The sequence below is a fragment of the Leptonotus elevatus genome, chromosome 19 (genome assembly GCF_054856555.1).
Source record: "Leptonotus elevatus isolate MCC_2025b chromosome 19, RoL_Lele_1.0, whole genome shotgun sequence".
NCBI lineage: Eukaryota > Metazoa > Chordata > Actinopteri > Syngnathiformes > Syngnathidae > Leptonotus > Leptonotus elevatus.
The window spans coordinates 7,818,409-7,828,943 of record NC_141257.1 but is presented as its reverse complement, the minus strand read 5'-3'; the positions used below and the strand labels follow the sequence as shown (position 1 = coordinate 7,828,943).

General features: G+C 44.7%; 1 protein-coding gene across 1 annotated transcript; it reads left to right on the top strand.

Annotated features, from left to right (window-relative positions):
- Positions 1-324: 324 nt before the first annotated feature.
- On the top strand, positions 325-9,753 carry fam91a1 (family with sequence similarity 91 member A1). Its single transcript, XM_086063475.1, has 23 exons — positions 325-638; positions 1,483-1,567; positions 1,644-1,795; positions 2,074-2,131; positions 2,250-2,317; positions 2,412-2,525; positions 3,314-3,404; positions 3,493-3,555; positions 3,616-3,722; positions 3,792-3,830; positions 3,901-4,013; positions 4,079-4,188; positions 4,278-4,477; positions 4,563-4,692; positions 4,966-5,114; positions 5,940-6,074; positions 6,329-6,442; positions 6,550-6,622; positions 6,724-6,870; positions 7,671-7,772; positions 7,872-7,995; positions 8,076-8,145; positions 8,442-9,753. The coding sequence occupies exons 1-23, from the start codon at positions 567-569 to the stop codon at positions 8,625-8,627; spliced, it is 2,502 nt and encodes an 833-aa protein (XP_085919601.1). The 5' UTR covers positions 325-566; the 3' UTR covers positions 8,628-9,753.
- Positions 9,754-10,535: the final 782 nt, after the last annotated feature.

Sequence of the window (10,535 nt, the reverse complement as noted above, 5' to 3'; positions counted from 1 at the left end):
AATAGGTCAACTGTAAAAAAAAATTACCCTCCTCCCCCCTTTTTTTGCAAAATAGTATATAATAATAATTTAACTATTTCTTTAACCTAATGCCATTCGATCAGTCTATCCATCTCATGAACCTTCCCTCCCCACTTGTTCTCAGGTCGTTTTTTGTCAACGCATGCTTTTAATGACCCCTGGTGGCACAATACGTCTATTGTATGATCACATTTTTTCTAAAAAAAATAATAATAATAATAATAATAACGCGTTTTGGGTGCGTGCGCGCTATTCCCATGAACGACGGGCGGAAGTGACGTGTAGCCACGCGCATGACGTACACCGCCGTTGGAACTACAACACGGAAGTAGACGTCCACTAATTGTCTGCAACCAAGAGAGAGAAAGAAGAGAAGGCGAAACAATTCTGCTCCAATCGGCTGTCGGCTACCGGCCAGGAGGTGAAAACGGTGGCGGCGGCGACTTCGACGACTTTGCGGGGCTGTCACTGGTGGTCACCGTGGACCAGCGTCTCATCGTCTCAGGGGCTTCTAGCCAGCCAGCTAGCTAACTAGCTAGCTTGCGATGAACACGGACGTGGAATTCCACATCAGGCAGAATTATCCGTGGAATAAACTGCCGGCTAATGTCAAACAGGTACGTCGCTGAAAAGAAAAAAAAATCCCCAAGCCAGGCAGTCACTCGTGACAGGAGACCGCGTCCGTGAGGGGGTGAAGCTGTCAATGTCACCGAGAGAGATACAATGGCAGGCAGCGACCACCATCATGTGACAACACAACTGCCGCTATCATAATATTTGTTGATAAAGGGTGTTATGTGGGGGCGGAGGGACAGTGGACCTACATAACTTTAGGCTTTGATTTTTAGTATGAAATACCCCTTTTCACCAAAAGTACTTGCATTTGGCAAAATCTCAGAATATAAAGATATTTAAGTACATCTTTCTGACTAGTAACTACATTTTGTAATTGAAATTGTCATTTCAAGGGGAATGCAATGCAATCATTAATAAAATGATTGGATTAAATGCTCATAACAGTTCACCTGTTTTCTGAGTTTAGTCATGTGACATCACAATGCGAGCTCGAGGGCACTTAGACGTCAATTTCTGTTGACATCAGGGGGCGGTACAGGACAAAATGGCAGCATGCTGAGGTTGATCATCATCAATCATCTGCTTAATTATTGTTCCCATAAAGCAATATTGTTTAGAATATCAGACTGTTTTTAGTGTGATGGGGCATATAAAAATATATGATTGCAACGTAATTGACACCAAAAAAATGCACGTTAAAACTAAAATTATATCATGTCACTTCTGTCATTTATGTGTATGGTGTTTTCATTATTGATATTTTCTGTTCCGTGGAATATGACTAGTCATAATTAAATTATAGACATCTCAAACAGAGATCCATATTTACGCATCAATGTGAAGGATATTTATCTTTTGTTTTGATTGTTTTTTGTTTTTTTTCAGAGTTTGGGCAACTCTCAACGCGAGTACGAGAAACATGTCCTGCTGTACAGCATCCGCAACCAGCTGCGATTCCGCAATAACTTAGGTGAGCGTTTTGCCACGCGTCTTTTAGCTTCCCGCCACGTTGTTTTGTGATCACTTTTCTATTTCCACACCCGCAGTGCGCCACGTGCGCAAGGACGAGCGCAAGTACTATGAGGAGCTGCTCAAGTACAGCCGCGAGCACCTGATGCTGTACCCCTACCACCTGTCTGACATCATGGTCAAGGGGCTACGCGTCACACCCTTCTCCTATTACATTGGGATCATGGAGGTAGGCATCCAGTGTGGAAGGGGGGGGGGGGGGGGCGCGAAAAACAGGAAGTTCATTTTATGAAGTAATCGCTTGGGGGGGAAAAGTGGAACAATGTGTTTCTTCCTTTGGCATTTCTGAAGACAATACGGTTATTCAGTAAGAAGAATTGAGTTTTCCAGCAATTTGTTGCGGGGGGAAAAATGTCATTCTTGTTATGTGTCGTTAATTCATGAAGCAAAAGGCACCATGTTCATTTTCAAGCTTCCTCTTTTCTCCGTTCTTGTTTGCACCTCCAGGATATCATGAACAGCGAGAAGAGTTACGACTCCTTGCCCAATTTCACTGCTGCTGACTGTGAGTTTTCACTCTCACGCGATGTGCAAGTGACTTTCTCTTCCCAGCTGCTACGCACTTGTGCTGATTCCAAATGCATGCGTCCTATCACATGCCATGATGTCATGTCGTGACGCAGGTCTGAGGCTGCTTGGAATCGGAAGGAACCAGTACATTGACCTGATGAACCAGTGCCGCTCGTCCAAAGTGAGATATGCATATTTCACAGTAGATAGAAACGGTTCTGTGCGCCTCCAGTGTAACATACTGACACACAATCCGTGCGACGACTCCGATTCAGAAATTCTTCCGGCGGAAATCCGCGCGGGACCTCCTCCCGTCCAAACCGGTGGAGATCTCGGTGGAGCCGTGGTGGGTGGCGCAGTCGGGCTACATCACCGAGGACGACATCAGGGTGAGATGACGCACAGAAGCTGTACACAAGTGATGCTCGTCTCATTATATATTACAGCTATAAATATATCTCTTAAATACTGAATATATAATTACATTTGTTGATATGGCCATTCTATGGACCTGTCATTCAAAACATAACAAATTCTAATTTTTGTAAGCAATGCTTGGATCAAAATGCAAGTTGTGTAAGGAATTTTACACACAACTTAGTTATGGTTTGTTAAAAAAAAATGCATTTAATTGAAATTCATTGGGGGAAAAATATTATATATTTATTAGGTTGTCAGGCGATTCAGGCATGACTTCAATAGTTAACTCACGATTAATCGCAAATGTTATTTCTGTTCTAAATGTAAAATGAAATGTGCAATAAAATATTTTTTCACACTCTTGTTAACATAAAAGGGGACAAAATGTTAAACTAATAGAAATATGGCTGCATCTTTTAGTCATTGATACAGTATTGTCATCATAATTCATAAAATTTAGTTAAAATGAAAAAGATGTGTTGTACTGTAAAAAATAACTGTGATATTGATTTGTGTTGAAGTAATTTTTCTGCCACTAGATGGCATAATTGCATTTCCAAGTTAGGGGCGTGAAAGGAAATCTAACACAAAATGAACGTACACATTTTTACACTCCTAATATTTATATATATATATTTCTTAATAATCATCCGATTGATCGGTGAATTTTATTTTTTCTGCTACATGTCGGCATCGGCCTAAAAAAAAACCCCATCTTGGTCGTGCCCTTAACGTAACTTTATGTTTGTCATGGCAGATCTGTTCTTCAGCAGAGAAGAAAGCCATTGATAAGATGATTGATTCCGGGCCTCCGCTGGCTGGATCAATGGAATACAACGTGGTGCTAAGTGAGGACGTTAATAGTAACAATTAAAAGTTGATTAGTAGCACATCAAGATTTGTTTTTTTCAATTGAGTTTGATTTTTTGTGTTCAGGTTTGTACAACCGGGGCTTCATTTACTTGGATGTTCCCATATCGGATGACAGCTGCATCTCAGGTTTGTTCCCACGTTGTTGGATTTGTGCTGGTGGATTTCATACTTTTGTTGCCTCCACAGTGCCCCCGCTGGAGGGTTTTGTCATGAACCGCGTGCAGGGCGACTACTTCGAGACGCTGCTGTACAAAATCTTCGTGTCCATCGACGAGCAGACCAACGTAGCCGAGGCAGGACGCGCCCCTCGACGCCGCAAGCGGATTTGCTCGCCCCGTCTCATTTTGTGTTTTCTCCTCCAGCTGGCAAACGTGTTGGAGATCGACTTGGACTTGGTGAAGGTGAGCCAACGCCTCCGTGGACATGAAGAAGTGGGCAAGTTTTGTTGATCCCACTTTGCGTTGTGAGCAGAACGCCGTATCCATGTACTGCCGTCTGGGCTTCGCCGTGAAGAAAGGTCATGTGATCAGCTCCGAGCAGCTCCACCCCTCCTGGAAGAACGCGCCCTCCATCAACAGGCTCAAGTATGCCTCGGATGACCCTGATGAGCGTTTTATTTTCTGTTCTGACTTGTCTTGTCCATCACGAGGAGTACCATGGATCCTCAGAAGATGCTGTTGTCATGGGAACAAGGCAGCCCCGTCATGGAGGGAGGATCCTCGGCCACGGACACGGACACCACCAGTCTGGAGGACCAGGGTCTGCTTGATGACGAGCACTCCTTCTACATGTCTTTTTTTATTTTTTATTTTTATTTTTTTTATAAATGCTAGCTGTGCATTTTCCAGCCGAAACAGGCAGCGTAAGCAGCCTGAGCATCCCGGCGGCCCCCACCAAGCGGATCGCCTTCCTGTTCGACTCCACGCTCACCGCCTTCCTCATGATGGGCAACCTGTCGCCCAACCTGAAGAGTCACGCCGTCACCATGTTTGAGGTGGGCAAGCTGTCCGACGAGACGCTGGACAGCTTCCTGGCCGAGCTGGAGAAGGTGGACCCAAAACGTTCTTGAGCGTCGGAACAACCGAAGCCAAGCAAGCGGCGACGTTCTAAAGGTCTTTTTGTGGTTCTCGCAGGTGGAAAGCACAGCGGAGGGCGAAGCGCAGCGCTACTTTGACCACGCCCTCACCCTGAAGAACACCATCCTCTTTCTACGCTACAACAAGGAGCTCACTCAGGACCAGGGACCCGATATCCCAAATATTGGTACTTTGAGGATTGTTTCTAGTTTGTGCAAGGAGACACTATCAAACTCATTTGTCTTATCGAAATCATTTGATCGAGCCTCGCAATTGATAGTCACGTGACGGCTGAGCAAAGCTCACGTTAGCCTGTTAGCATGTTGCTGTTTTGTTTGCTTTTGGCAGGGCAGGTCAGCCCTTACCAAGAACCGCCGGGATCTTCCCGCACACAATAAAAGAGCAGGGCGCGTGTTTTGTTTTGTTTTGTTCTGCTGTTGATGGGCGGATACGCCCCCAGGTTTCCCCCTGGACATGCTGCGCTGCGAGAGCCTCCTGGGTCTGGACCAGGCCACCTGCAGCCGCGTGCTCAACAAGAACTACAAGCTGCTGGTTTCCATGGCGCCGCTCAGCAACGAGATCAGACCCATCAGCAGCTGCACGCCTCAGGTACATTCATATTATGTGACCATAATATTCAAATCACACAGTAGAATTAAAAAAAATAATAATTACATGAGTTTTTTGGTTTTATTTATTTATTTAATATATTTTTGATGTCCAATTGACAATATATAATGTCTGTGTACCTTTTAATGTAACTGGTCTGTGAACCGCTAAATCAGTGGTGTCAAACATAAAGCCAGCGGGCCCGAACCGGCCCGCCAGGGGCCCCACATCTGGCCCGTGAGGACAGAACACGAAACTGCAGTTTTTCACTACAATTGTTATTGTTAATTTTGTCCATTGGAGGGCGCACTGACAAACACTTAAATGACATTCTGAAGTTTTGGCTGTTAGTCAGGATTTGATACAAAGATTTTACACTCCTATTTAAAAATAAATAAATAATAATAATTCAACTTACTCTGCAAAAGATAATAAATGTAAATATTTTCAGACTGTTCTTGTAATTATTTGCACTCAAAAAAACAACCACCGGGAATTATTTTGACCTGTCATTATTGGTCACAGACATACCGGTCCAGCCCACTTGAGATCAAATGTGGGTGAAAGTGGCCCCTGGATTTAAATGAGTTTGACATACCTGCTTTAATTACCATAAAAGATGGTCTGCGTACCTCCTGTCTCTACCATATTCAAACTGTACTTAATGGCCTTTGCACCGTGTAAAAAAAGTGTAACACTAAGGCAGAGTTAGATGACTTTTAAAACTCAAACTCATCATTTTGACTTCTGTCCTCAGGAGTGATCACAAAATGGCTTCCAGGCTTGCACTTCGACTCGCGTGTGTGTTTGTCTTTTCGCCTGCAGCACATCGGGCCCGCCATCCCCGAGGTGAGCTCCATCTGGTTCAAGCTCTACCTGTACCACCTGACCGGCCAGGGTCCGCCCTCGCTGCTGCTCTCCAAAGGCTCCAGGCTGCGCAAGCTGCCCGAAATCTTCCAGGTGAAGTCTCTCACGCAAACTCCTCAACTATCCCGAGAATGTGAGAAGGGGATTTGAGTGGAGGAAAATCTCAAGGGCGAAGAGGGGGAGGGGGTCGGTGAGGAAGGTTGGTGGGAGGGGCTAATATGGAATTGGGTCACTTCATGGCAACAAAAAACAAAGATTTTACCTACTTAAGCCTCTTCTTTTTTTTTTTTATGTTGACATTTGTTGTACCTTGTATGCCATGTTTAATGTTCTATTTGTGTTGTCAGGTCTACGACAGGTTGCTGATCACATCGTGGGGCCACGATCCTGGCGTGGTGCCCACGTCCAACGTGCTGGCCATGCTCAACGACGCTCTCACACACTCGGCCGTTCTTATTCAGGTGAAAGGGCCGAAGCTGCCAAAACATCCCGGTTGACATTTGTCAACAGTGTTTAATGTATGTGTGTGTGTGTGTGTGTGTGTGTGTGTGTGTGTGTGTGGGTGTAGGGTCACGGCATGCATGGACACGGAGAAACTGTGCACATCCCGTTCCCCTTTGACGAGGAGGACCTGAAGGGAGGTCAGTTGCAAAAAAAAAATATATATATATATATATATAAATCTGAGATTTTCCTCAAAATAACCGATGTTGTGTTTTCTATGTTTGTGTTTTTTTTGCAGAGTTCTCCTACTCCAACATGTGCGTGCACAAGGCACTACGAAAACTGCGCGAGCACGTGGACCTGGAGCACCAGTGCGGCTACATCACCATGCTCAACGCCAACAACAGGCACCGGCGCCGGCCCAGCGACACCATGGAGTGCAGGGGTAACGGATGCTGATAATGTAATGTGTACAAAAGGGCGGGGTCAGATGGAATTAAAATCAAATCTTAGATTTTTTTTTTCCTCCCCTGGAATATCTGATTTGGGAATTTATTTAAGCCCTCCGCGTACAGATGACCATGACAATCTGCCCCAAAATCTCTATTTCCATAACAATGTGAAAAGACGAGGTCTGTCAAATTGAATTGAACACGTGCTTTGTGTATACAAGGTCGAAAACCAATTGTACTCCTGATCTGATCCAGATTGTACGTTTACATTGAACATGGAACCTCAATTAGCTGAAGAGAAATTAATTAAATTGTAAAATGCCCAGATTGGACTAAATGTGGCTACTGGGTCAGAAACCAATTTCAACCTGGCTCTGGTCCAGATTGTGTGTTTACATTTAAACATGGCTCCTTAATTGGGGAAGGGAAATTAAGGATGTTGTCATAAATATGATCAAAATCTGTTTTTAAAAATGCCACTTGGCCACTTGGTCAGAAACCAGTTTCAACCTGGTTCTAGTCTAGATTGTGTGTTTACATTGAATACTGAAAATCCAATTAAGGATTAGCAGAAATTTCCCAACGATACTAAATCAAATGAAATCAATACCAAACCTGATCTACTCCTGATTGTAGGTTTACATTGAACATGGACGATCAAAAATCTCCCAAATATACCAAAATTAAACAAACAAAAACTGATCAGTAAAACGGATTGACTGCCCACTCTTAGTGTCTATACGAATGCAAAGCCACTTGCCATAACATGAGGTCCACTTCTTCCTATGTTCAGGAGACACCCACCTCGGAGGAGGCCTGGACACGAATGGCAGCACTGAGTCCTTTGAACTCGTGTCGGAAGAGAACAACGGCGACGGACGAGCAAAGACGGACAGTACGTTAACCGCAGTGGCGTGCGGTCAGAGCCAACAAGGCCTGAACATAAAGTTTACAACCTTAAACACGTCCCAAATTTTTTATTTGCTATTCGTAGGCCTTTTGTGCGAGGACGAGTGGGTTCCGTTGGAGCTGTGCTTCGGCATGCCGCTCTTCAGCTCCGAGTTGAACCGCAAGGTGTGCCGCAAGATTGCCGCCCACAAGCTGTGCGGCAGCGAGAGGTGACGAGTCACTCAATTGATCCGTTTATTTGGATTGATTGGAAAATGGCGCGGCGCTCACTTTTGCTGTTATTTCGCAGCTTGCAAGAGCTTCTTCACGCCAGCCGGAAGCTGTCCCTCAGGGTGCTGAGCTTCGTTCAGTCGTTTCAGGTAAGGGATGCTCACTGAGACCTCAGCCAAGGCCATTCTGGTACTAGTTGAAGAAACATTACGTCAGTCGAGAAGGACATCATAAAAATGACGCCATCCTAAAGGGGTCCCGTTTCCTAATTGGTTTCAGTTTCAGTGTAAACGCACAATCTGGATCCGATCAGGATTTAGTGCACAAACCTGTATACAAACATTTGTTTTTTTTATTTTATGAGATTATCAACATTGTTAAGGGTTTACAGCTGGACATGTACATAATAGGTCTGATCACCTAGTTCTGTTTTTGTCACGGACAGGACGGGAGTCCGCCCTGCGAGCCGGACAGCGGGGTGACCAATCCTCTCAGTCAGCCCCCGGCCGAGTCGGGCGTCCCTCTACCGGCCCTCAACCTCCTCTACAAGGAAGGGCTGCTGCGGGAGTGGAGCGGGCGGGCCCCTCCTCCTCTGGACATCACAACACTGCAGCGTGAACAGTCCACGTAGACCCCCCCCCCCCACCACCCCCCGTCACAACTCACGCCTGCCCACCGCCATCATCCACCCTTAATTTTGCATCCCGGCATCGAACAACAACCTTTTAGCTTCAGGATCCCCACCAAACACGAGCACGATCAACCGGCCAGGCAGGATGACTCACTTAGCTCGCCCTCCTCCTCTTCCCGCAGTTGATGTTTAGTAGTGCCCCCCCTTCATGTGGTATCGGTGTTCCAAAAGTCAGAGTCACCCCCAGGACTGAGTGTAGTTTCATGTTTAGTGATTCAATGCATGAAAATCCTTTCCTTTGAGGGGAGGTGTTAATTGTTTGCACTGTGCAGTACTTACTGTGGCTCGAAAGTGTTTTATTTTTTTTTCCCCCTCCGTTTGAAAGCACCAAAGACTTTTTTTTTTTTTATCATCAAAACTTGTTTTGGTGTGTTTTTTTTATTTTTTTTTACATTTTTGTGTGTGTACTTTTTTTGTTTTGCCTTATCACAGTCACATTCCGACTTACGTGAGTGAAACTGATAGGAAAGAGCAGGAACGTGAAGTCCTGACTTTTAGAATCCAGCCGGGCTCCTCGTTTCGATGGGATCCAGCTCCACTTGCACCTTTTCTGGACTGGGTCCAGCTCTTGTAGTATCTATTTCAGCGGGTGCTAGCGTTAGTATTATTTCTTTTGCATTCCTGATCGATTCTATCTTTTTGTTTCAGTTTTTCTCATTGAGTAAAAAAAACAAAACGGTGGTCTTCTTCAAGCATGACAACTGTGTAACTGTGTGTGTGTATGCGCGCGCGCATGTGCAATGTGCCCCCTTCCCCCCCCAATCCGCGGTGTGTGTTGGTCCCGTGCACGACCTTTGAAAACAAGAACTCTCCCCACAATACTGTCAGCCTTCATGTAGCCGACATCCACTTGTGTTTACAGATGTTAGTTTTCTATATCAGCCTCTCCTTTAGCACATCTTTGTTGTAGCTCGTTTAAATGGTTGAATAATGATGAGGATGATGATGAAAAAAATAAGAATGACATTCCTTATACATTCTGCTCATGTTGTTATTCCGAATAAATATGTATAAAAAAAAGTACAAGAAGATATATATAAAAAGGAATAAACAGTTTTCTCGCTGACTGGCTTTCACTTGTATTCCTGACTTTGCATTTTAGAGCCAACATGACATTACGACATTGGAGGGGAGGAACAGATGGTGCGGCATACTGTAGTGCGCTTCCGGAAGCTTCCATCTGCCTCGAGGACGCACTTGTTCATCTTTAGAGTTGCACCAACAACAAAAAAACATCTTTGGAGTTGCACAAGCAAAGAGAGGTGATGATGCTAGCTGCCTGCTAGCATGTCTTCACTCTGATTGTATCTATTGTATGGACCAGATCCAGTTATGCTAGCTGCTTGCTAACATCACTTCTGGATAGGGTCCAGTTGTGACCAGCTAGCACCTCTTTTAGATGGAAAGACCTGCTCGCAAGCAGCTACCAGAGCTGCACCCCATCGAGAAGACAAGTTAGTAGGAAGCCACCAAATCCAGAAGAGATGCTAGCAAGTGGCCACCACAACTTGATCCCATTGAGAAGACGCCATCCTGATGATATGCTAATAAGTGGCTACCCAATTAAATAAGCTGTTAGCATATCCTCTTGGTTGGTTAACCAACCATTACTAGCATGTCTTCAACTCAACTTTATTTATAGCGCAGTTTAACAACAACTGCAGCTCAAACAAAGTTCTGGACATACCGCAATAATTTTTTTTAAAAAAAAGGCCAACTCTACTAGATCTCTCCTGCTTCAGTTTTATTTTGTGTGCATTTCCATTGACTAATTTTCTTTGAACTAAACTTTATTAAAATGATCAATGGCATGAAAAGTGTGTGCGCGGGGTGGGGCTGGGGGAACAT

Excerpts from the sequence above, each read along its gene's own strand:
- fam91a1 (XM_086063475.1), top strand. The coding sequence starts at position 567 with ATGAACACGGACGTGGAATTCCACATCAGGCAGAATTATCCGTGGAAT. Across the intron at positions 2,132-2,249 it reads CAATTTCACTGCTGCTGACT|GTCTGAGGCTGCTTGGAATC; the intron begins GTGAGTTTTCAC and ends GTCGTGACGCAG. Across the intron at positions 2,526-3,313 it reads TCACCGAGGACGACATCAGG|ATCTGTTCTTCAGCAGAGAA; the intron begins GTGAGATGACGC and ends TTGTCATGGCAG.